This window comes from Salvelinus alpinus, chromosome 14 (assembly GCF_045679555.1).
Source record: "Salvelinus alpinus chromosome 14, SLU_Salpinus.1, whole genome shotgun sequence".
In the NCBI taxonomy this organism is placed as follows: Eukaryota; Metazoa; Chordata; class Actinopteri; order Salmoniformes; family Salmonidae; genus Salvelinus; species Salvelinus alpinus.
In genome coordinates, this window is record NC_092099.1 from 24237237 (window position 1) to 24263709 (window position 26473).

General features: G+C 43.5%; 1 protein-coding gene across 2 annotated transcripts in view; it reads left to right on the forward strand.

The window, feature by feature from the left end:
- The window catches only part of jam2b (junctional adhesion molecule 2b), a 32788-nt gene extending 6519 nt beyond the window's left edge, over positions 1-26269 (forward strand). The window contains exons 1-10 of one of the 2 annotated variants that reach the window (XM_071342094.1): positions 20410-20549; positions 23665-23730; positions 23846-23956; positions 24188-24337; positions 24447-24634; positions 24762-24870; positions 25069-25179; positions 25271-25289; positions 25429-25468; positions 25651-25803. In XM_071342094.1, the coding sequence (XP_071198195.1) occupies positions 20501-20549; positions 23665-23730; positions 23846-23956; positions 24188-24337; positions 24447-24634; positions 24762-24870; positions 25069-25179; positions 25271-25289; positions 25429-25468; positions 25651-25689 (882 nt within the window). In that variant the 5' untranslated portion in view covers positions 20410-20500 and the 3' untranslated portion in view covers positions 25690-25803. Of the gene's footprint in view, positions 1-20409; positions 20550-23664; positions 23731-23845; positions 23957-24187; positions 24338-24446; positions 24635-24761; positions 24871-25068; positions 25180-25270; positions 25290-25428; positions 25469-25650 lie in introns of those variants that run through there. The other variant, XM_071342093.1, reaches the window with a different exon arrangement.
- The last annotated feature ends 204 nt before the right edge of the window (positions 26270-26473 follow it).

Sequence of the window (26473 nt, forward strand, 5' to 3'; positions counted from 1 at the left end):
GGATGCTTTAGGGATCTCCTGGGAGGAGATCCCTCAGGAGACCATCCGCCACCTCATCAGGAGCATGCCCAGGCGTTGTAGGGAGGTCATACAGGCACGTGGAGGCCACACACACTACTGAGCCTCATTTTGACTTGTTTTAAGGACATTACATCAAAGTTGGATCAGCCTGTAGTGTGGTTTTCCACTTTAATTTTGAGTGTGACTCCAAATCCAGACCTCCATGGGTTTATAAATTTGATTTACATTGATAATTTTTGTGTGATTTTGTTGTCAGCACATTCAACTATGTAAAGAAAAAAGTATTTAATAAGAATATTTCATTCATTCAGATCTAGGATGTGTTATTTTAGTGTTCCCTTTATTTTTTTGAGCAGTGTATTTTTGATTGATATACATTTTAAATACATTCTGTAATATGTTTGAATGTATTAAAAATGTATTAAATATATATTTTATAAATGCATTATTTGGACAATTTTAAATATTTCACATGCATCCTTGAAAATGAAAACATTACAGTCATCAAGTGGGGAAAGGGTTCAACAGTATAACATTCTTCAGAGGAACACTGTTTAGTGACTGTGACTAACCTGTCCTGAATGTGTTTAATCTCCAGATATGATTGAATAAGGTTGCCATTTTCATGTAATGCGATGCAAAGCTGGTCTAGATTTCAACGCCAATAATAGATTGGAGTTGTATTGTGAGGGCTGATCTCCTAAACCCTGCCAAAGGCCCGGTTCCCGGTACATGAACAATGACCTTGTTCCTGATCATCACCCAAACAGGCCTCAATTGTCTCACAGTGAAAGGTTGCCTTTCTCAACCACTGGCTGGAATTAGACAGAGAGAGAAAGAGCGATGGAGGGGGAAAGAGAGCATGGGTGCCGATTTCAGTTTGTGTTTGTACGTGAGAGAATTTGTATTATGAGTTTTCATGTGATATCTCTGTGTGCGTGGTAATTAGTGATTCAAATGATTAGACAGGGTTGATTGTCACCTGAGAGCTGCTAATGCTGCCTCTTTCTCAGAAGCTCATTAACAGCCTCTGTAGTCCAATGGAAAATGAGTCACACTCATACACAACTATGTAGAGGTCCCAGCAGGCTTTATTGTGTGTGTGTGTGTGTGTGTGTGTGTGTGTGTGTGTGTGTGTGTGTGTGTGTGTGTGTGTGTGTGTGTGTGTGTGTGTGTGTGTGTGTGTGTGTGTGTGTGTGTGTGTGTGTGTGTGTGTGTGTGTGTGTGTGTGTGTTTGAAAGGGTGCTAAGCTCTTCTAATTCTGATGGAGATCTGTGGATGGGCATACAGTCGTTCAGTCTATTCTCTCAACTTCTCAAAAACACTGGCACATATTCACACACAGATACACAATTTACCATCCCAGTGGACAATGAGACAGAGTTAAAATACTAGAGCTGGATGTGTGCAGCCTTCATCACCATGGGAGATTGTTGGCCCGGGAACTAACACTCGCTTGGACAGAGTGGCTCTTCCCTGATCCAACAGACGACATACAGGAAACACTGGAATGTTTGGAATTGTGAGTCTGATGAGGAGAAAGCTGTATATGGGCCGTGTAGTGTATGGGTCTAATATGGGCTGTATGTGAGTCATATATGGGTCTAATATGGGTTGTATACACTGAGGGTACAAACAGCTTCCTAATATTGAGTTTTACCGCCTTTTCCTCTTAGAACAGTTTCAATTCGTCGGGGCATGGACTCTACAGGTGTCGAAAGTGTTCCACAGGGATGCTGGCTTATGTTGACTCCAACGCTTCCCACAGTTGTGTCAAGCTGGCTTGCTGTCCTTTGGGTGGTGGACCATTCTTGATACACATGGGAAACTGTTGAGTGTGAAAAACCCAGAAGCATTGCAGTTCTTGACACACTCAAACCGGTGCGCCTGGTACCTACTATCATACCCCATTCAAAGGCACTTACATATTTTGTCTTGCCCATCCCTTCACCCTCTGAATGGCACACATACACAATTCATGTCTCAAGGCTTCAAAATCCTTCTTTAACCTGTCTCCTCTTTCATCTACACTGATTGAAGTGGATTTAACAGGTGACATCAATAGGGGTTCATAGCTTTCACCTGGTCAGTCTGTGTCATGGAAAGATGTTTTGTACACTCAGTGTATGTGCTGTGTAGGGTATGGGTTGTATGTTGTCAGTAAACAGTGCTCAGCCAAAGCTCCCCCAGACTGCCCTTTGCTATGACCCTAAAGCTCAGCTATAATGGAGTCATATCAAAAAGGAGACCAATGAGCAAAACCCACACTAGAGAAGTTAGTTGTACTATTTACATAATTAATTAGTCACGTATATAACCTTTACACTAACATATGAACATAGTTCTGCCGTCTTCAAAATATAACAAGTGCCTTCCTATAGCCCTAAAAGTAAAAAAATCTATAAGAATTTTGAAATAATATCTTACAGTGAATGCAGTTACATGTTTAAGAATGGCTTTCACCAAGTCAGGTAACTGAATCCCAAGTTGCTCAAACTAGAAACTTCCTGAGATTCAGAGTGGAACTGACAGTTGAGAGGCCATAGGTTCAAGAGGGGCAACAGGTTCAAAGTGCAAGGGTCACAGAATCTAAGACCTCTGTATTCCTAGAGCTCGGGATAGAGGATGAACTTAGGTACAGATCTAGGATCAGCTTACCCTCCCCAAATCCTCAACATTGGGGTGAAGAATGCAATCTGACCTGATCAGTGTGTAGGAGCAACTTTGTCCTACACCGCATATCGTTGAACTTCCCCTGGCTCTAAAATGTCTGCCTTCCTATAGATCTAAAATGTATATATTTTTTATCATTTAGAAATAATATCTTAGTCAAAATCAAATCAAATTTTATTTGTCACATGTGCAGAATACAAAAGGTGTAGACCTTACCGTGAAATGCTTACTTACAAGCCCTTAACCAACAATGCAGTTTTAAGAAAAATAAACTAAAGTAAAAAAATAAAAGAACAATAACGAGGCTATATACAGGGGTACCGAATCAATGTGCAGGGGTACAGGTTAGTCGAGGTAATTCAGGTAATATGTGCATGTAGGTAAGGGTAAAGTGACTATGCATAGATAATAGATAATAAACAGTCTGAATGCAGTGTTTAAGAATGTCTTTCACCACCAAGTCAGGTAACTGAATCCCCATTGGCTCAAACTGGAAACTTCCTGAGATTCAGAGTGGAACTGATAGTTTAAAGTGTAATAGGCTACAAGTTCAAAGTGCAAGGGTCACAGAATAAGACAGCAGTGTTCCTAGAGCTCAGGGTAGAGAGGATGCACTTAGGTTCAGATCTAGGATCAGCTTACCCTCCCCAAATCCTCAACATTGGGGTGAAAAATGAAATCTGACCTTAGATCAGTGTCTACTAGGGGCAACTTTGTCCTATTCCGTTTCTAGACAGGGTAAGTGCAGACGAACACTCGCAGATCACAGCATGGCATATTATTGAACTTCCCTTTTCCTGAATAACAGAAAACAAACAAATTAATAATAGCCCACCTAACAGAAGAGCAAAGTATTATTCAATTGTATACGTCATTATACTATCCATAGCTCTCCTTCCATTCCCCATACACAATATGGATATATTTTCAAGAAAACACTGCATGATTAGTTGGCTTTCAGTCATACGTTCAGTCATAAAAATTGGTAGCATTTACCCTCTAGGACCACACCACTGCAGGAGCTCCTCCCTATGGTAGAAAGCAGAATTGCAACACAATTTTACATGTACGTGTGTGGACCTCCCCCTCTCTCTCCCACCCCTCTAACCTGTGGGTTCAATCTGGGCCATGTTCTTCATTAGCCCCCCCTTCCCTATTTAAAGACCGCCTCTGAGGGCTCTGGCTCCACCACTATGTACGCCGCTCCGTCCATCACGGGGCCCTCGCCATGCTTGGCTGCTCCATGAGAGGCCTCTCTCTTACTCGAAAGCCCTCCACCAATAGCAAACTCTCTTCCCTAAGAGGCTTTCATGCCGTCCCTAGGAGGGGTGCGTCACTTGAGTGGGTTGAGTTACTGACGTGATCTTCCTGTCTGGGTTGGCGCCCCCCCTTGGTTTGTGCTGTGGTGGAGATCTTTGTGGGCTATACTCGGCCTTGTCTCAGGATTGTAAGTTGGTGGTTGAAGATATCCCTCTACTGGTGCGGGTGCTGTGCTTTGGCGAAGTGGGTGGGGTTATATCCTTCCTGTTTGGCCCTGTCCGGGGGTATCATCGGATGGGGCCACAGTGTCTCCTGACCCCTCCTGTCTCAGCCTCCAGTATTTATGCTGCAGTAGTTTATGTGTCGGGGGGCTAGGGTCAGTTGGTTATATCTGGAGTACTTCTCCTGTCTTATCCAGTGTCCTGTGTGAATTTAAGTATGCTCTCTCTAATTCTCTCCTTCTCTCTTTCTTTCTCTCTCTCGGAGAACCTGAGCACTAGGACCATACGTCAGGACTACCGGGCATGATGACTCCTTGCTGTCCCCAGTCCACCTGGCCTTGCTGCTGTTCCAGTTTCAACTGTTCTGCCTGCGGTTATGGAACCCCTACCTGTCCCAGACCTGCTGCTTTCAACTCTTAATGATCGGCTATGAAAAGCCAACTGACATTTATTCCTGATTATTATTTGACCATGCTTGTCATTTATGAACATTTTGAAAATCTTGGCTCTCTCTAATTCTCTCCTTCTCTCTTTCTTTCTCTCTCTCGGAGGACCTGAGCCCTAGGACCATACGTCAGGACTACCGGGCATGATGACTCCTTGCTGTCCCCAGTCCACCTGGCCTTGCTGCTATTCCAGTTTCAACTGTTCTGCCTGCGGTTATGGAACCCCTACCTGTCCCAGACCTGCTGTTTTCAACTCTTAATGATCGGCTATGAAAAGCCAACTGACATTTATTCCTGATTATTATTTGACCATGCTTGTCACTTATGAACATTTTGAACATCTTGGCCATGTTCTGTTATAATCTCCACCCGGCACAGCCAGAAGAGGACTGGCCACCCCTCATAGCCTGGTTCCTCTCTAGGTTTCTTCCTAGGTTTTGGCCTTCCTAGGGAGTTTTTCCTAGCCACCGTGCTTCTACACCTGCATTGCTTGCTGTTTGGGGTTTTAGGCTGGGTTTCTGTACAGCACTTCGAGATATTAGCTGATGTACGAAGGGCTATATAAAATAAACTTGATTTGATTTGATTTCTCCCCTTTTAAAGCAGTTGTTCCCAAACTGTAGGGCGAGGGTCCACCCCCACCCCAAAAAGTGTTTTTTTAAATACTTTTTTAAAGGAACAGATCAACTAGCGGATCAACCCAGCTAACGTTTATTTATTTCGTTTTTTTAGCCCATAAATATTGTTGTCATTTTTTAGTCACTTGAATATCACATGAATACACATTAGACATGGCAAAATGTATAGAATTGCACGAAAATTTGCTTTAAACATGCAAAATTCTCTCCACCAAAAAGAGAGGTGTGAACAGTTTGTGTCATGAACAGTGCTTTTGCCTATAGAAATAGACACGTGGGCGCACGCGCAAGGGGGGGGGATGTTCTCCAATGCTGGAAAGGGGGCCCCGAGTGAAAAAGTTTGAGAACCTTTGTTCTAGTGGATCCATCTCCATCATTGGTTATTCTACCATCACAGCCTTAGTCTGTCCTTGGATAATGCTGAGTGAAAGGCGCCTCCCTCATTCCAGGTTCCAGCTCCATGATGGGTTTCTCAGCCAGGAAGTACTACCCCTCTATCTTAAGCCCCATGTCTTGCAACAGTTCCATCACTGGCTCCTCCCCTGTGATGGTGTAATCTGTCATGATTGGATCCTCTCCCTAATCCCAGGCTCCATGATTTGGTTGTTCCGCCATTAAATACTCATCGTCTTCCTCCAAACCAGGACCCTCCCCTAGCAATGGCTCCAGTTCTGACATTGTCTCCTCTTCCAGATCAAACTGATACATCATCTCTGGAGCCATCTTGTTGTCATCCATAGGCCTGCCTCCTCTCCCATACTTTTAAATCAGACCGTCCTCTGGTAGTGGTTCCAACTCCATGATTGGCTCTTCAGCCATCACATATTCACCCTTCATAAGAGGGCCCTCCTCATTTTGTGTTAGCCCCTTGTCCATTGCAAGTGCCATCTCCACCTCTGTCTCCATTTCTAATTCAGTTGCCATTTCTACCCTTGTTTCCATCTGTACTTCTGGTTCCTCCATCTCTGGCTCCTCCATTGCCATCTTTGGTTCTTCCATCTCTAGTTTTCCTATCTCCATCTCTGGTTTTTCATATCTAACCCCTGCTCTGGATCTTGTATCTTCTTCATCTCTACTTCTTCCATCTCTAGTTCCCCCATCTCTGGATCGTCCATCTCCATCCTCAGTAGGTCCTCCTCCATCTCAGCCTCCATCTCCTGCTCAGGCTGAGCCTCCTCTGCTGATGGGCCCACCTCCTCCAACTCTTCTTCCATCTTCCTCTGGTGTCTCTTGTGCGACAGGGCTCACAGGGATCTGTTCTTCTGGTTTCTCCAGCTTGACAAGGCTCACAGGGCTCAGTTCTTCTGATTTCTCTTGCCCATCAGGTTTCACAAGGCTCAGTTCTTCTAGTTTCTCCTGCTCGACAGGGCTCAGTTCCACTAGATCCTCCTGGGTCTCCAGCCCCACAGTGTCTTCTGTCTCTGGTTTCTCCTGTACCACTGGCATCCATTCAGTTGGCTTTTAATGTCTTACTGGAATCACCTGCACATCCAGGCTGGGATCCACCAGATTGTCCTGCACTAGGGGGCTCAGTCCTTCGGGTGTATCCTGCACTGGAAGGCTCAGTTCTTCTGGTTTCTCCTGCACTGGATGGTTCAGTTCAGCAGGTTTCAGCTGGATTCTTCTCACAATTGCCTCAGGGTTCCAGCCAGCTGGTTTTCGCTGTGCAGTGGGGCCTTGTCTGGCTAGGGGAAAATGGTCTGCCTCCACCACGTGTCCCTGCTCTGGGAGCCGGTCTTTTAGTACTGGGTAGATCTCTCTTTGGGGCAAAGCTGGTTTTGGTGCTGCTATCCATTTATCCATGGATCCATAGGGTCTCGCCAGAGCCACAAGTACTTAAAAAAAATATGTATTTTTTACCATTACCCATTTTTAAATGGCTCTAGAGCCTAAAATGTGGTCTGACATCACAGATAACCGGAAAAAAGTTTGATTCTCTAACTTTCACTTCAGTATTTAACTTAACAAAAAATATATATAATATTTTGGAAGGAGAAATATGAATTATTGAGTTATTTTGCTAAGACATCACAGTCAAGCCCCTAAAATACATCAGGAACATTTTGTGTCGATATTGTGCACCAATATTTAGAAGCCGTTATATTAAAGGAAGTGCCCTTTAATATAGACCACATGGAAAACTCTATAAATCAGATTTTTTATATATGAGAAAAGAAAGAAACTCATGTTTTTCTGACTTCAACCAAGTTATGTGAACTGAACTCTTATTTCAATATGGTGAAACTATAACTTTTTAAATTATTTTTTCAAAAGAAACATTGAACATATAATAATCATAGAGTAAAAGCAGGTGAGCTGGTTCTACTCTTTCTGGTGATTTGTTTCATTGTGGAAAACTGATCGTGTTGAGCAAAACAACCCTGATGGGCTAGAAATTCTTTAACAAATGTTTTAACAATATATTCAACTGCCCCTCCCTGTTGCACACAACAAGCTTGCATCCCCCCTGTCACAAGTGGATTTATGGCTGATTTAAGATGAAAACCACAACCCTGTTACTTCAATGGCATTTTATTGGCACTTACTATAGACCTTTTGGGGGGTTTACCCCTTAAGATGAGAAAATAAAAACAAGTTATGTTAAACATATGCTCTTTATGCCAGAATGTAAAAAATAGGTGAAATTAATATTTTCATTCTGAAGTTACATTACCAAAATGTACTCTATTCGTGGAAATTCTGCTACAAATGTAGCATTGGCGTACTGCTATTTAAGTGATAATGCCCGATTAACTGGTGTTTGGAGGATATATTGGCAGGGGTCTTGACAGCAAGGTTTATACAAATCTCCACTGTTGAAAACTAAATGTTAGTCTAAAGGAAATGTGAGATAATGTCTCGATGCTTTTTATACTGGAGATCAAGTTTATAATTTGCCTGGCTGGGCTGATGAGACAGTGGATTGCGCAGTCAGATGGAACAGAGTACATTTTTTATTTTATAATTTTTTTATTTAACCTTTATTTAACTAGGAAAGTCAGTTAAGAACAAATTCTTATTTACAATGACAGCTTATACCGCCCACTAACCTGGACAAAGCTGGGACAATTGCGCGCTGCCCTATGGGACTCCCAATCACAGCCGGTTGTGATACAGCCTGGAATCGAACCAGGGTCTGTAGTGACACCTCTAGCACTGAGATGCGGTGCTAGAGGCTCAAGCGGCATTTTAACATCATAGATTTAGTCTGTGGTAACTTGTGGAATAGACACCGGTGTAACGGCTTTCTTCCTGGGGTGAAGGAGAGGACCAAAATGCAGCGCGGCTAGTGTTCAACATGATTTAATAAAGAAGAGACAATAACGTGAACACTATACAAAATAACAAATGTGAAAACCGAGACAGTCCTATCTGGTGCAGAACACAAAGACAGAAGACAACCACCCACAATCCCCAACACAAAACAAGCCACCTATATATGATTCTCAATCAGGGACAACGATGGACAGCTGCCTCTGATTGAGAACCATATTAGGCTGAACACAGAAACAGACAAGCTAGACACACAACATAGAATGCCCACCCAGCTCACATCCTGACCAACACTAAACAAGCAAAACACACAAGAACTATTGTCAGGACGTGACAGTAACCCCCTCCTGAGGTGCGGACTCTGGACGCACCCCTAAAACTCCAGGGGAGGGTCTGGGTGGGCATCTGTCCGCGGTGGCGGCTCCGCTATAGGACGAGGACACCACTCCACCATTGTCTTTGTCCCCCTCCTTAGCGTCCTTTGAGTGGCGACCCTCGCCCCCGACCCTGGTCTAGGAACCTTAAACCTTAACAAAGGTCCCCCCTAGATAGAGGAGACAGTTCAGGACAGAGAGGTAGCTCAGGACAGAGAGGTAGCTCAGGACAGAGAGGCAGCTCCGGACTGGAGGGGCAGCTCCGGACTGGAGGGGCAGCTCCGGACTGGAGGGGCAGCTCCTGACTGGAGGGGCAGCTCCTGACTGGAGGGGCAGCTCCTGACTGGAGGGGCAGCTCCTGACTGGAGGGGCAGCTCATGACTGGAGGGGCAGCTCATGACTGGAGGGCAGCTCATGACTGGAGGGCAGCTCATGACTGGAGGGCAGCTCATGACTGGCTGGCTGGCGGCTCCTGACTGGCTGGCGGCTCTGGCGGCTCCTGACTGGCTGGCGGCTCTGGCGGCTCCTGACTGGCTGGCGGCTCTGGCGGCTCCTGACTGGCTGGCGGCTCTGGCGGCTCCTGACTGGCTGGCGGCTCTGGCGGCTCCTGACTGGCTGGCGGCTCTGGCGGCTACTGACTGAGGGGCGGCTCTGGCGGCTCCTGACTGACGGGCGGCTCTGACGGCTCGGGACAGACGGGCGGCTCAGAAGGCGCTGGAAAGACGGATGGCTCAGATGGCGCTGGGCAGACGGATGGCTCAGATGGCGCTGGGCAGACGGATGGCTCAGACGGCGCTGGGCAGACGGATGGCTCAGACGGCGCTGGGCAGGCAGGCAGCTCAGACGGCGCTGGGCAGGCAGCTCAGACGGCGCTGGGCAGGCAAGCAGTGCAGGCGGCGTTGAGCAGACGAGCAGTGCAGGCGGCGTTGAGCAGACGAGCAGTGCAGGCGGCGTTGAGCAGACGGCCGACTCTGACCTGCTGAGGCGCATAGTAGGCCTGGTGCGTGGTGCCAGAACTGGTGGTACTGGGCTGGAGACACGCACCTCAAAGCTAGTGCGGGGAGCAGGAACAGGGCACACTGGACTCTCGAGGCGCACAGTAGGCCTGGTGCGTGGTACCGGCACTGGTGGTACCCGGGCTGAGGGCACGCACCTCAGGGCGAGTGCGGGGAGAAGGAACAGTGCGTACAGGGCTCTGGAGACGCACAGGAGGCTTTGTGCGTGGTGCCGGAACTGGAGGTACTGGGCTGGGGCGGGAAGGTGGCGCCGGATATACCGGACCGTGCAGGCGTACTGGCTCCCTTGAGCACTGAGCCTGTCCAACCTTACCTGGTTGTATGCTCCCCGTAGCCCGACCAGTGCGGGGAGGTGGAATAACCCGCACTGGGCTGTGTTGGCGAACTGGGGACACCATGCGTAAGGCTGGTGCCTTGTATGCCGGCCCGAGGAGACCAGACGCGTTGAGCCGGCTTCATGGCACCTGGCTCAATGCCCAATCTAGCCCTACCAGTGCGGGGAGGTGGAATAACCCGCACCGGGCTAAGCACACGTACAGGAGACACCGTGCGCCCTTCCGCATAACACGGTGTCTGCCCGTACTCCCGCTCTCCACGGTAATCACACACCTCAGGGCGAGTACCGTGTATACTACGCCAAACCAACATCTCTCTCTCTTCGCTCTCCTCCAATATCACCAACAACTCATCAAATGTCTCATAATCTCCCATCCTTTCACTTTCCTCCAATCTGTCCAATAACTCCTCCACATTCTCCGACTCGTACCTCAATTTAGCCAACTGCTCCTTATGGTAAGCACGGGGAACTGGCTCAAGTCTCCCACTTGACCCAGCCACACTCCCCGTGTCCCCCCCCCCAAGAAATTTTTGGGGGAGCCTCTCGGGCTTCCAGCCACTCTGCCTTGCTAGCTCCTGCTGCTGCTGCTGCTGCCGCTGCTTCCCGTAGCCACGCTGCTTGGTCCGAGTTTGGTGGGTGGTTCTGTAACGGCTTTCTTCCTGGGGTGAAGGAGAGGACCAAAATGCAGCGCGGCTAGTGTTCAACATGATTTAATAAAGAAGAGACAATAACGTGAACACTATACAAAATACAAAATAACAAATGTGAAAACCGAGACAGTCCTATCTGGTGCAGAACACAAAGACAGAAGACAACCACCCACAATCCCCAACACAAAACAAGCCACCTATATATGATTCTCAATCAGGGACAACGATTGACAGCTGCCTCTGATTGAGAACCATATTAGGCTGAACACAGAAACAGACAAACTAGACACACAACATAGAATGCCCACTCAGCTCACGTCCTGACCAACACTAAACAAGCAAAACACACAAGAACTATGGTCAGGACATGACAACCGGCTGGAATGCGGTTTAAACCAATCAGCTTTCATGATTAGACCCACCCATTGTATAATTTAAGTTTAAAGTATTCTAAAGTTTGTAATTTCCTCTTTGAAAAATGTATAAACCCCTACAAAAACGCCCAGTAATTATAATCCACGTAATTCACATTTCCTGTTGCTGCAAGATCATTTTTCTGATGTAGCAAACTGGTTCAAAATAAGATACTACTGTACTAGTGTTGCAAACAGAGTGCACACAAAACATGTACTAGCACAGAGGGGCCACAGCGATCTGACAGAATGGTGTTCAACTCATTTGTCATGCATTCAAGCATTCAGCACACCACTATGTAGAAGAATAAGAACTTTGGAAACCATTATCATAGTATTCTGATTGTGGAATATTGTATAAGAGAACTTAGAAAACTTTATAGAACATAGAAATTTAGAACTTCTGAGACACCTTACCTGCTAGGCTTAACAATAGCAAGACCAGAGTCTTCATATTCATCTAGACAGGGAGACAAATAACACTTAGAAACACAGAGTACGCAATTTGTAGGATTTGGTATGCAAATTTGTTTCCCTCCATTAGTTTAGTATGATATATTACGTTACTTTAGGTTACTTTATGAATGGAATAACGGTCGTACAATATCATATAAATGAGAGGATCTATAGTATCATACGCCTTACCTGGTTGTACAATATCATACTAATTGTATAATGTAGCTTATCATACATCTTGGACGAGGGATAGTATTATACGTCTTTCTCTGAGGCCAGGCTGCTTTTTTCATTGTAACGACAAAGGTTAGGAGAATTTACATACATTTTATGAGAAGGATTAGCTAAACTGCTACAGTTGTCCCTGAAGAGATTCAAACATGCAACCCTTGGATTGCTAGGCGACCGACCTCCCTACATTCGTTTATGTCTAAAGTAACAAGACCATTAGTGTATATCATATGTCTTGGAGGTGCGTAAATATATGTATAATATCCCTCATATCACTCTGATGTCAGCCTGAACTGAACAAATCAGCAACCTTGACCTTTGTGAAGAAAAAAAGTATAATTTCATGCTTTGTTATTGCCTTACCTGTGAATGTAGTCAAGGTAATGGCTCCAATTGTCTGCTTTGTGATGTGTGTCTCTGTATGATCTTGTTATGAGCTCTCCTGGCCCTATAAAGAGCTGGTCCTTTATTACCCTCCTCCCCTAAAACCCCCCTCCACTCCTATCATGTGCAGGTAAATTCCTAAACACATTTGTCCCCTATTTCAGTGTCTCTTCAGCAGCCCTCTATTTTTCTCCCTCTGCTTCCTGGTTTCCCAGACTTTACAGTAAAAAAACAATATCCCTATCTCAATATGTAATAATTATAATGTTATAAATCAACAACAGTCGCTGGCAGACTCATTGTAACAGCGCGTTTTGGTCACGTGTGTGGGGCCTTGTAGAATGAGTCTCATAGAAAATGTATATAAAATGAAATAGTGAATGTAGTTCCTGCTTGTCATAGCGGCAGATGTATAACACCAGGCTATAGAATGGCAATTTAACTGTAAAGTGGTCATTGTTTTGTAATCCTGCAATTGTCAATTTCCTTTGGGTATTTTAAATGTGATTAAAGATTTAATGACAATGGACTTAGCCAAACCTGTTTTCTGAAATGAAAATGTATGTCAGACAGAAGTACAGTATTGGTCAGTATTATCCAATCCCACTAGGGATCAACCTCCTGATTCAGGTCACTACACAACAGCGAGGTGTCTGATAGGACACTGGACAAGAGACTGAGGTCCAGTCTTAAAACAACCCAGTAGTCCCTCCCCTTCAGTGTTTATTAGTTTAGTTTACAGATAATTTAGCTCCTAAAGAAATTGCTAGCAAAAACAAAGAATTATGCTGCATGTATATCTTTATCTATCAGCCTGTCATTAATCTATCACTCACGTTTTGTTTCGTGAACTTTGATCTGCTACTTTATTTATTGCAGCTTTGCATTTTGTAATCAGTCTCGTTTCCATTTTAGTGGCCTTACAAGAAAAGGTAGTAAATATGGTAAAAATACTGGTATAGCTGTTGATTAATGTTTCCCTGTGGTCAAAGGGAATAGTTAACCCCTCCATCATGTCAACCCCTCCATCATGTGTGCGTGTGTGTTGAGCTAACAGCAGCAGTGTCCTCTCTCAACACAGCAGCTGCACAGACAGTGGCTTGGAAACAGGTGCCACAGCCGTGTGTGTGTGTGTGTGTGTGTGTGTGTGTGTGTGTGTGTGTGTGTGTGTGTGTGTGTGTGTGTGTGTGTGTGTGTGTGTGTGTGTGTGTGTGTGTGTGTGTGTGTGTGTGTGTGTGTGAATGAATGCACCTACATGTTAAATGTATGACAGTATGTACTTGTCTGTGTGAATGTGAGTGGTGAGACACATAATACCCATGATCTAGGGGAGCAGAGACACAGTAGCCCATCCAGCTGTCCCTCTCTGATCCCCTCTGTGTGTGTGTGTGTGTGTGTGTGTGTGTGTGTGTGTGTGTGTGTGTGTGTGTGTGTGTGTGTGTGTGTGTGTGTGTGTGTGTGTGTGTGTGTGTGTGTGTGTGTGTGTGTGTGTGGAGCCTATTGCCCTCCCCAAAGCCACCTCTGTCTATAGGATAGAACAATGGCAGTGTGTTTTCTTGACTCCATCTGTGTGTGTGAATGCGCCAGCACAGGAGGTTGGTGGCACGTTCATTTGGGAGGACGGGCTTGTGGTATTGGCTGGAGCAGAATTTGTGGAATGTATCAAACACATGTTTTCCGTGTGGTTGATGCCATTCCATTTGCGCCGTTCCGGCCATTATTAAGAGCCATCCGCAACTCAGCAGCCTCCTGTAATGTCCAGCGACTGTCACGACTTCTGCCGAAGTTGGTCCCTCTCCTTGTTCGGGCGGCGTTCGGCTATCGACGTCACCGACCTTCTAGCCATCGCCGATCCACTTTTCATTTTCCATTGGTTATGTCTTGTCTTCCATCACACCTGGTTCTAATTCCATCAATTACATGTTGTGTATTTAACCCTCTGTTCCCCCCCATGTCCTTGTCCGTAATTGTTTGTTGTAGTACTTATGCACTGTATGCTGGTATGTACCGGGTTTTGTTTGACCCATTTATTTTATTGTTCTGTTGATGGTGGTTTATGGTTATTAAACACAACCGTAAATCAGTTTCTGCTCTCCTGCGCCTGACTTCTCTGCCGCCAGAGCATCGCATTACAGCGACTGTCAAACCAACACATTAACTGTTACGCCAAGATGTCCAAACCCCCCACTAGACCTTGGTTCAAGTCCCGGTCGGGGCTACACCCGAATTCGCTACAATATAATTGATTGGTTTCATTGACTCTGCCCCTAATTGACACATTTTTAGCTACAACTTCCGAGTCCGTTGGAGAGGATCAGCTTGAGCAAAGTGAGGTGTAGTAGAATTACTGATCTACAAATAGCATTCCCTGCCAAATAATAGTTTTTGTGCGGTTAACATTCGCAGAGCTACGTCTAGCCTGGTTCAGGCCTTCCCCTCGCCAAACACATGCACGACCAGACATTGATTGGTTGATTGGAGACAGCTTGTCTCAATTAAATAACATTTCCTAGGATTTTCTACTTGCAGCAACACTAGTGGATAATGCTGGAAATACCGGTAAAAGAAAAGTGGCTCAAAAAGTACCTAAAAAGCATGGCCCTACTTATAACAACCACACATTTTTTAATAAAAACATAAAAATATCTACATTTGCAAAAACAGTGCTGTAGCCTAGATTGTACAATGAGCATAAACAGAAAGATTAATGTTATCCCAACTTAGAACTTGTTACTTCAACAAGACAACAAGAAAAGTACACCTTTGTCACAAATTGATAGAGAAAAGATGTTTGCTACAAATTGGTAGAAAATTACAAATTGAAAAAAATCGCTATTTTGGCTACTGTAGGCTATATCTAACATACATGATAGTAGCAATGACACATTAAAGTTGTAATATGTAACTTTTTGGGCGACCCAACCAAATTCACATAGAAATGTGTGTTATAGTTCTGGCATTCATATTGAAAGAAAGTCTAAGAAGCCGTAGTTCTGTACTGTGTGCTATTTCTATACCTTCCATTCTTACGTTTTGTTTTGCATCTTTTACTTTTGGTTTTGTACACCAGCTTCAAACAGCTGAAAATACAATATTTTTGGTTATGGAAAATATATTTCAAAGCAGTTTAGTAGATCGTACAGTGATTCTCTACACTATGCTTGCTTGTTTTGTCACATAAACTGAAATTAGGCTAACTATTAGAATTTTTGCAACCAGGAAATGGTGGATTTCTGCATAGTGCATCTTTAAGTCCCACAACTTTTAGAGAACGTTGTGTGGTGGTTGTGTGTTTGCTGGGTGGTGTATTGTGACGGTATATACATTGGCCCATTATTCGTTAATAACGTTGTACATAACCGTTTACTGCCTACACACACTGAAGAGGTAAAATCCTCTTCGAGGACAAAACGTTTGTCTACTATAGCCAAAATCACAGACGCGTGTGTCGCGGTGAGCGCGCGCCTGAGTATCTCCGCTAGATGAAATGGTCTCCATCGGGAGCGCGCACATAGAAAACTTCAAGAACTTCTGAACGTCTGGAAATGTTTCAGTCTTGTCTGGAGCGAACGTTCTCAGACACTCAAATATCTTTCTAGGTTATTTAAATTCACTGGACACTGTTTACTCGTTTGGAAGAACTATGGACAGCATGGGGATTTTGTCTCTTATCTTCCTCGTCTTGTTGCAGAGTGAGTAGATGGAGATGCAGACTTTTATTAGTTTTATCTTGGCCCAATGGATATTTTGTCTGAAAATACAGTGGTGGAAAAAGTACCATATTCTCATATTTGAGTAAAAGTCAAGATACCTTAATATACATTTATTCAAGTAAAAGTGTAAGTCATCCAGTAAAATACTAATTGAGTAAAAATCTAAAAGTATTTGTTTTTAAATATACTTAAGTATCTAAAGTAAATGTAAATGTAATTGCTAAAATATTCTTAAGTATCAAAAGTGAAAGTATAAATCATTATATAAATCATTATATAAAGCAACCCAATATATATTTTTTTATGTATAGCTAGGGGCACATAATTTACAGACGAAGCATGTGTGTTTAGTGAGTCCACCAAATCAGAGGCAGTAGGGATGACCGAGATGTTCTCTTAATAAGTGTGTGAATGGACCATTTTCCTGTCCTACTAAGCATTCAAAATGTAACAAGTACTTTTGGGTGTCAGGGAAAATGTAACAAGTACTTTTGTGTGTCAGGGAAAATGTAACAAGTACTTTTGTGTGTCAGGGAAAATGTAACTAGTACTTTTGTGTGTCAGGGAAAATGTAACTAGTACTTTTGTGTGTCAGGGAAAATGTTACAAGTACTTTTGGGTGTCAGGGAAATGTTTTGGGTGTCAGGGAAAATGTAACAAGTACTTTTGTGTGTCAGGGAAAATGTAACAAGTACTTTTGGGTGTCATGGAAAATGTAACAAGTAAAATGTACATCATTTTCTTTAGGAATGTAGTGAAGTAAAAGTAAACGTTGTAAAAAATATAAATAGTAAAGTAAAGTACAGATACCCCCCAAAACTACTTAAGTATTTTTACTTAAGTACTTTATACCACTGTGAAAATATGATTTCAAGGGGAGTCAATGAGCTGTCATGCATACTGCAACCTTCATACATATGACTAATACAGGATAGTTGTATTTGATATTTGATGATTTTCAATATATTTTACCTTTATTTTAACAGGTTAGTCTCAATGAGATGAACAGTTTCTTTTACAAGAGAGACCTGGTCAAAATAGCAACACACAAAGTTTCAGACACATTTACAACACAGAGCACTACAGTTTAAAAACATCAGTTTACACGTTAAACAGCAAGATGGTTTGGGGAACTGGGGTGCAAATGTGGTCAAAACATTGACAGCCCCCCACTTCATTTTCCATCATAGTGTTTACCATAGCAGTGCCTCTCAAGCTGTATGTGTGTGTGTAAGCTACATATATATGCATTGCGTGCATTGTATGTTCTTGTGTATGTGTCCCTGAGACTAAGCACACTTTAAACAGTTCGATTTGGTGAAGTGTGTGTCATGTGTTTCAGGATTGCACCTGCATTGCTTGCTGTTTGGGGTTTTAGGCTGGGTTTCTGTACAGCACTTTGAGATATCAGCTGATGTAAGAAGGGCTTTATACATACATTTGATTTGATTTGATTTGGCTGGGAGTGGGTTGGGTTGGGAAGAGTGGGACGGGAATCATACAGATCTTCTATTTACATTAGACCCTCTGATGCTGTCCAAGCCCAGAGACCCAGAGATCTAGAGACTGATGAAAGGCCAGATCTCTGAGGGGCTCCAGGGTTCTGGAGAGCCAACCTCTCTGATGCCTGGTGTAGGCAGGCAATGGTCCTGTTTAATGTTGTCGATAGCCCCTCCATGACCCAGCTGCTAATTGGCCAGAGATGCAATCAGTTGCTATCTGGAAGGGTTATAGACTGTCTGTAGTGTTTGAGGTTGTTCTTCCAAACGGCCATGGGAATCGTTATCACTGTTCACTGGTCCAAAGAAATCTGATGTAATATCAGCAATTACAGTTAGGTTAGATGACTGATCTATATGTGTGTGTGTGTGTGTGTGTGTGTGTGTGTGTGTGTGTGTGTGTGTGTGTGTGTGTGTGTGTGTGTGTGTGTGTGTGTGTGTGTGTGTGTGTGTGTGTGTGTGTGTGTGTGTGTGTGTGTGTGTGTGTGTGTGTGTGAATGAATGCACCTACATGTTAAATGTATGACAGTATGTACTTGTCTGTGTGAATGTGAGTGGTGAGACACATAATACCCATGATCTAGGGGAGCAGAGACACAGTAGCCCATCCAGCTGTCCCTCTCTGATCCCCTCTGTGTGTGTGTGTGTGTGTGTGTGTGTGTGTGTGTGTGTGTGTGTGTGTGTGTGTGTGTGTGTGTGTGTGTGTGTGTGTGTGTGTGTGTGTGTGTGTGTGTGTGTGTGTGTGGAGCCTATTGCCCTCCCCAAAGCCACCTCTGTCTATAGGATAGAACAATGGCAGTGTGTTTTCTTGACTCCATCTGTGTGTGTGAATGCGCCAGCACAGGAGGTTGGTGGCACGTTCATTTGGGAGGACGGGCTTGTGGTATTGGCTGGAGCAGAATTTGTGGAATGTATCAAACACATGTTTTCCGTGTGGTTGATGCCATTCCATTTGCGCCGTTCCGGCCATTATTAAGAGCCATCCGCAACTCAGCAGCCTCCTGTAATGTCCAGCGACTGTCACGACTTCTGCCGAAGTTGGTCCCTCTCCTTGTTCGGGCGGCGTTCGGCTATCGACGTCACCGACCTTCTAGCCATCGCCGATCCACTTTTCATTTTCCATTGGTTATGTCTTGTCTTCCATCACACCTGGTTCTAATTCCATCAATTACATGTTGTGTATTTAACCCTCTGTTCCCCCCCATGTCCTTGTCCGTAATTGTTTGTTGTAGTACTTATGCACTGTATGCTGGTATGTACCGGGTTTTGTTTGACCCATTTATTTTATTGTTCTGTTGATGGTGGTTTATGGTTATTAAACACAACCGTAAATCAGTTTCTGCTCTCCTGCGCCTGACTTCTCTGCCGCCAGAGCATCGCATTACAGCGACTGTCAAACCAACACATTAACTGTTACGCCAAGATGTCCAAACCCCCCACTAGACCTTGGTTCAAGTCCCGGTCGGGGCTACACCCGAATTCGCTACAATATAATTGATTGGTTTCATTGACTCTGCCCCTAATTGACACATTTTTAGCTACAACTTCCGAGTCCGTTGGAGAGGATCAGCTTGAGCAAAGTGAGGTGTAGTAGAATTACTGATCTACAAATAGCATTCCCTGCCAAATAATAGTTTTTGTGCGGTTAACATTCGCAGAGCTACGTCTAGCCTGGTTCAGGCCTTCCCCTCGCCAAACACATGCACGACCAGACATTGATTGGTTGATTGGAGACAGCTTGTCTCAATTAAATAACATTTCCTAGGATTTTCTACTTGCAGCAACACTAGTGGATAATGCTGGAAATACCGGTAAAAGAAAAGTGGCTCAAAAAGTACCTAAAAAGCATGGCCCTACTTATAACAACCACACATTTTTTAATAAAAACATAAAAATATCTACATTTGCAAAAACAGTGCTGTAGCCTAGATTGTACAATGAGCATAAACAGAAAGATTAATGTTATCCCAACTTAGAACTTGTTACTTCAACAAGACAACAAGAAAAGTACACCTTTGTCACAAATTGATAGAGAAAAGATGTTTGCTACAAATTGGTAGAAAATTACAAATTGAAAAAAATCGCTATTTTGGCTACTGTAGGCTATATCTAACATACATGATAGTAGCAATGACACATTAAAGTTGTAATATGTAACTTTTTGGGCGACCCAACCAAATTCACATAGAAATGTGTGTTATAGTTCTGGCATTCATATTGAAAGAAAGTCTAAGAAGCCGTAGTTCTGTACTGTGTGCTATTTCTATACCTTCCATTCTTACGTTTTGTTTTGCATCTTTTACTTTTGGTTTTGTACACCAGCTTCAAACAGCTGAAAATACAATATTTTTGGTTATGGAAAATATATTTCAAAGCAGTTTAGTAGATCGTACAGTGATTCTCTACACTATGCTTGCTTGTTTTGTCACATAAACTGAAATTAGGCTAACTATTAGAATTTTTGCAACCAGGAAATGGTGGATTTCTGCATAGTGCATCTTTAAGTCCCACAACTTTTAGAGAACGTTGTGTGGTGGTTGTGTGTTTGCTGGGTGGTGTATTGTGACGGTATATACATTGGCCCATTATTCGTTAATAACGTTGTACATAACCGTTTACTGCCTACACACACTGAAGAGGTAAAATCCTCTTCGAGGACAAAACGTTTGTCTACTATAGCCAAAATCACAGACGCGTGTGTCGCGGTGAGCGCGCGCCTGAGTATCTCCGCTAGATGAAATGGTCTCCATCGGGAGCGCGCACATAGAAAACTTCAAGAACTTCTGAACGTCTGGAAATGTTTCAGTCTTGTCTGGAGCGAACGTTCTCAGACACTCAAATATCTTTCTAGGTTATTTAAATTCACTGGACACTGTTTACTCGTTTGGAAGAACTATGGACAGCATGGGGATTTTGTCTCTTATCTTCCTCGTCTTGTTGCAGAGTGAGTAGATGGAGATGCAGACTTTTATTAGTTTTATCTTGGCCCAATGGATATTTTGTCTGAAAATACAGTGGTGGAAAAAGTACCATATTCTCATATTTGAGTAAAAGTCAAGATACCTTAATATACATTTATTCAAGTAAAAGTGTAAGTCATCCAGTAAAATACTAATTGAGTAAAAATCTAAAAGTATTTGTTTTTAAATATACTTAAGTATCTAAAGTAAATGTAAATGTAATTGCTAAAATATTCTTAAGTATCAAAAGTGAAAGTATAAATCATTATATAAATCATTATATAAAGCAACCCAATATATATTTTTTTATGTATAGCTAGGGGCACATAATTTACAGACGAAGCATGTGTGTTTAGTGAGTCCACCAAATCAGAGGCAGTAGGGATGACCGAGATGTTCTCTTAATAAGTGTGTGAATGGACCATTTTCCTGTCCTACTAAGCATTCAAAATGTAACAAGTACTTTTGGGTGTCAGGGAAAATGTAACAAGTACTTTTGTGTGTCAGGGAAAATGTAACAAGTACTTTTGTGTGTCAGGGAAAATGTAACTAGTACTTTTGTGTGTCAGGGAAAATGTAACTAGTACTTTTGTGTGTCAGGGAAAATGTTACAAGTACTTTTGGGTGTCAGGGAAATGTTTTGGGTGTCAGGGAAAATGTAACAAGTACTTTTGTGTGTCAGGGAAAATGTAACAAGTACTTTTGGGTGTCATGGAAAATGTAACAAGTAAAATGTACATCATTTTCTTTAGGAATGTAGTGAAGTAAAAGTAAACGTTGTAAAAAATATAAATAGTAAAGTAAAGTACAGATACCCCCCAAAACTACTTAAGTATTTTTACTTAAGTACTTTATACCACTGTGAAAATATGATTTCAAGGGGAGTCAATGAGCTGTCATGCATACTGCAACCTTCATACATATGACTAATACAGGATAGTTGTATTTGATATTTGATGATTTTCAATATATTTTACCTTTATTTTAACAGGTTAGTCTCAATGAGATGAACAGTTTCTTTTACAAGAGAGACCTGGTCAAAATAGCAACACACAAAGTTTCAGACACATTTACAACACAGAGCACTACAGTTTAAAAACATCAGTTTACACGTTAAACAGCAAGATGGTTTGGGGAACTGGGGTGCAAATGTGGTCAAAACATTGACAGCCCCCCACTTCATTTTCCATCATAGTGTTTACCATAGCAGTGCCTCTCAAGCTGTATGTGTGTGTGTAAGCTACATATATATGCATTGCGTGCATTGTATGTTCTTGTGTATGTGTCCCTGAGACTAAGCACACTTTAAACAGTTCGATTTGGTGAAGTGTGTGTCATGTGTTTCAGGATTGCACCTGCATTGCTTGCTGTTTGGGGTTTTAGGCTGGGTTTCTGTACAGCACTTTGAGATATCAGCTGATGTAAGAAGGGCTTTATACATACATTTGATTTGATTTGATTTGGCTGGGAGTGGGTTGGGTTGGGAAGAGTGGGACGGGAATCATACAGATCTTCTATTTACATTAGACCCTCTGATGCTGTCCAAGCCCAGAGACCCAGAGATCTAGAGACTGATGAAAGGCCAGATCTCTGAGGGGCTCCAGGGTTCTGGAGAGCCAACCTCTCTGATGCCTGGTGTAGGCAGGCAATGGTCCTGTTTAATGTTGTCGATAGCCCCTCCATGACCCAGCTGCTAATTGGCCAGAGATGCAATCAGTTGCTATCTGGAAGGGTTATAGACTGTCTGTAGTGTTTGAGGTTGTTCTTCCAAACGGCCATGGGAATCGTTATCACTGTTCACTGGTCCAAAGAAATCTGATGTAATATCAGCAATTACAGTTAGGTTAGATGACTGATCTATATGTGTGTGTGTGTGTGTGTGTGTGTGTGTGTGTGTGTGTGTGTGTGTGTGTGTGTGTGTGTGTGTGTGTGTGTGTGTGTGTGTGTGTGTGTGTGTGTGTGTGTGTGTGTGTGTGTGAGAGAGAGAGAGAGGGAGAGAGAGAGAGAGAGAGAGAGAGAGAGAGAGAGAGAGAGAGAGAGTGAGAGTTAAAAACCCTCTATTGGTGTAGAGTTACTGTGATACAGAGGGGCTTTGTATAGAGGGGACCCCCCCCCCCCCCCACACCAACACAGTCAAAAATATTAAGGACAGGGACCTTGAAGTGATAGTGGATGACCAGCAGCCGTCTCCATCTACTGTCTGCGTGTGTATGAAAAAATATAAAAATGTATGCACTCACTACTGTAAGTCACTCTGGATGAGAGCATCTGCTGAATTACTCAAATGTAAAATGTGTGTGTCTGAAAGAGAGAGAGTATAAACAAATCATCTCCCAGATAATATGTTTGCCTGTGTTGATATTTGCGTGTTGTTTCAGTATGTGTGTATTCCTATGTTAGTTTAAGTGTGTGTAGGTTAATCAGGTCATGTAGAGATCAGTGGTCTGCCATCCATCACCTCCATTCCTCCTACACACGACATTCCTGCTGGTAACACCAGGCACCAGGGCATATCTATTCTGTGGGTTTACTCTGCCTCGCTCTGTGTGTGTGTACATGTGTTGGTGAGTGTGTATAGTAAGTGAATGAGTGTTTGCATTGTGTGTGTGCGTGTCTCTTTGTCTGTCTGTGTCTGGATTTGTGTCTGCTCTTTCTCAAACAAATACCTTCTGAAATACCCCCCTCAGCCCAATCTGGACTGTGTAGTACAAATCTCAGTTCAGTCAATGTTTACATAAAGTTTTTGTATATAAGAAAGAAAGTTAGAAGTTAGAAACCTTGCTACAAATAGTTAATGTTGAGTGCTGCCTCTCTCTCTCTCTCTCTCTCTCTCTCTCTCTCTCTCTCTCTCTCTCTCTCTCTCTCTCTCTCTCTCTCTCTCTCTCTCTCTCTCTCTCTCTCTCTCTCTCTCTCTCTCTCTCTCTCTCTCTCTCTCTCTCTCTCTCTCTCTCTCTCTCTCTCTCTCTCTCTCTCTCTCTCTCTCTCTCTCTCTCTCTCTCTCTCTCTCTCTCTCTCTCTCTCTCTCTCTCTCTCTCTCTCTCTCTCTCTCTCTCTCTCTCTCTCTCTCTCTCTCTCTCTCTCTCTCTCTCTCTCTCTCAGGTCCTGCCTCCTTCTCTCTGACAGTGAGCACCAGTAAGGCCAAAGTGGTAGTCCATGAGAACACAGGTACGAGAGGAGGAGTTAGATGATGAAGAGAAGGGGAGGGGATGAATTGTGAGAGTTCATGAACTGTTTGTTCACTGTTTTTGTCTCTCTCTCTGAATTTCTCGGTCTCTGTCAGACGCTGTGCTGTCCTGTCAGTTCAAGACAGAGAAGGAGACTAACCCTCGTATCGAGTGGAAGAAGAAAGGGAAGGACATCACCTTTGTTTATTTCGATGGCAAATTCAGCGGTGACCACTAGACCTCCCTCTCTCTCTTCCTCCTCACCTCTCTTTCTTCAACCTTTTTCCTGATTCTACTCTACTGCACCGCTCCACCTCTCCTCCGTCTCTCTTATCTCTTCCCCTCTAACACCATCTCTTACTACATTCCTCCTCCTCTTATCTTGTTGTTATTTCATCTTTCCTCTCTCTACACTTTTTCTCTCATCTTTGTAACCCTTGACACCTGTGGTATCCAAGGATCCTTTGCAGGTCGGGCCAAGATCGAGGGTGCGACGGTGACGCTGCACGCCGTTACCCAGAAGGACTCTGGGCTGTACCGCTGTGAGGTCAGTGCTCCAGCAGACCACACCAACCTGGGAGAGATTAACGTCACCCTCAACGTACTGGGTGAGAGCGTGCGTGTGGATGTGTGTGTGAGAGAGAGATTGAGGGTGTCTGTGTATTTGTGCTGAGGGGCCTTTGTGCTGTCATTAGTAATCATATCCTCCTCCCCCAGTGCCCCCCCACACCCCGTCCTGTGAGGTGCCCAGCTCAGTTTTGTCTGGGGCAGGGGTAGAGCTCCACTGTAAGGATAAACTCAGTGTACCCCCTCCTACCTACATCTGGTACAAAGACAACAAGGCGCTGAGCACCACACACACAACTGACACCTCCTTTAGCATGGACACTGACAAGGGAACACTGGTGAGTAACATGTAATGGAGGTGGTTCACGTGCCTGATCAAAGGCACGTTAATGACGTTTTCTCACACTGCATACTCTCTTTCTGTCTTCAACGATTGTCTACTCTCTCTGTGTGTCTCTGGAGCAGAAGTTCAAGAGTGTGTCCAAGGCTGACTCAGGCCAGTATCGTTGCGAGGCATCCAACAGTGTGGGGGCGCCGAAGAGCTGTGTGGCCCATCACATGAAGGTCATGGAATGTATGTACAATCCAGTGTGTGTGTGTGTGTGTGTGTTAGGATGTTTGTGGAAATTTGAACCCTTTCTGTCTTTTCTCTTCCTTTTTTTCACCCTCTCTCTCTCTTCCAATCATCAATCATGCTTATCTTTTTTGCCTTTCTCTGTTCTCTCTCGGCCCCTATCCCATCTCTTCGTCCCTCTGTGTCCCCTCTTTTCAGATCAGTTGAGTATGACGACACTGATAGCCGGAGCTGTAGGTCTCTTCCTGCTCATTGTCATGTGCTGCCTGGGTGTGTGCCTCTGTCATCGACGGGGCTGCTGCAACAAGAGTGAGTACTTACCACTACTGACTGAGCTTGTGACTGACTGATAACATGAACAATATGTTCTAACTGTCCTGTTCTTCATGTTTGCCAACAGAGGAGCAGAAAGGAAGAAGGTTAGTGTTTCAGACAACCATTCTGGCAACTTATCATGGTGTTTTTCATTAGTTCATTTCATTAGTTATAGCTATTCTTTACAGAAATAAAATAAAAAAATGAAATAATTAATTGTGGTATTTGTCTTTTTTCTTTTAGCACCAACTCCTACAATCCACCTCCTCCTCCCACCAGAAACGTGAGTGTGTTCCCAACCCTAGTTCTTCTACTATCAGTATTGGCTTGGTAGAGAAGTTGTCATGTTTTACATTGGACTGTTCTTTGAGCAGTTGTTGACCACACCGCCGTGTTGATAAGACTGAGTTGTTGATAATACCAACAGGTTTAGTGAACTGATGGATACTCTTTCCCTTTCTGCAGCCCAAGAACTACAAACACACCCAGTCCTTCATGATTTGAGGGTTTCCTTTGTGAAACTCAAATCAAAGCTTGAAGCAGTGAAATCACACAAAGTCCCCCTCCAACACACACACACACGCACACACACACACACACACACACACACACACACACACACACACACACACACACACACACACACACACACACACACACACACACACACACACACACACACACACACACACACACACACACACACACACACACACACTGGGTGAATGGATGAGATTGTTCAACATACATATTTTAGCTTGTTTACACCACTTAGTGGCCAAAGGATGATGCACAATGATATATTTGTCACACAAAAACTGTCACTTGCTGTATGTACTCTTCTCTTTTTGTGCTTTATAGAAAATTCTGCTGTTTATGACTGTATTGAGAATCAACGATGTGTATTATTATTGTTGTTTTACAGAGATGCTTTTATAATTATGTTTTTAAAGTATTTGTTTGCGGCTTTGGATGTAGCCTACAAGGTTTTTGTGTGATGAAGGATATGTGATGTTTGAACAGGTGTCTGTATGCACTGACGATTTTTAGATAGCTAGTTTTTAATTAAAGATATTTTACCAAATGATGCCTTCTATTTGACAAAATGATAAGTTTGGCCATGAACCTCATACTGATTCTAATCAGTTTTAAAATGTATAATTTATAAGAAACAAAGAGGTAGGAAGGTACTAAGTAGTCGGCTGAAAAAAATAACATTTGTTTGAATGTTCAAGCTGTCATCAGGCACAGATTTTCCTCCAGTTGTTTTTTACATGATCGAACCACA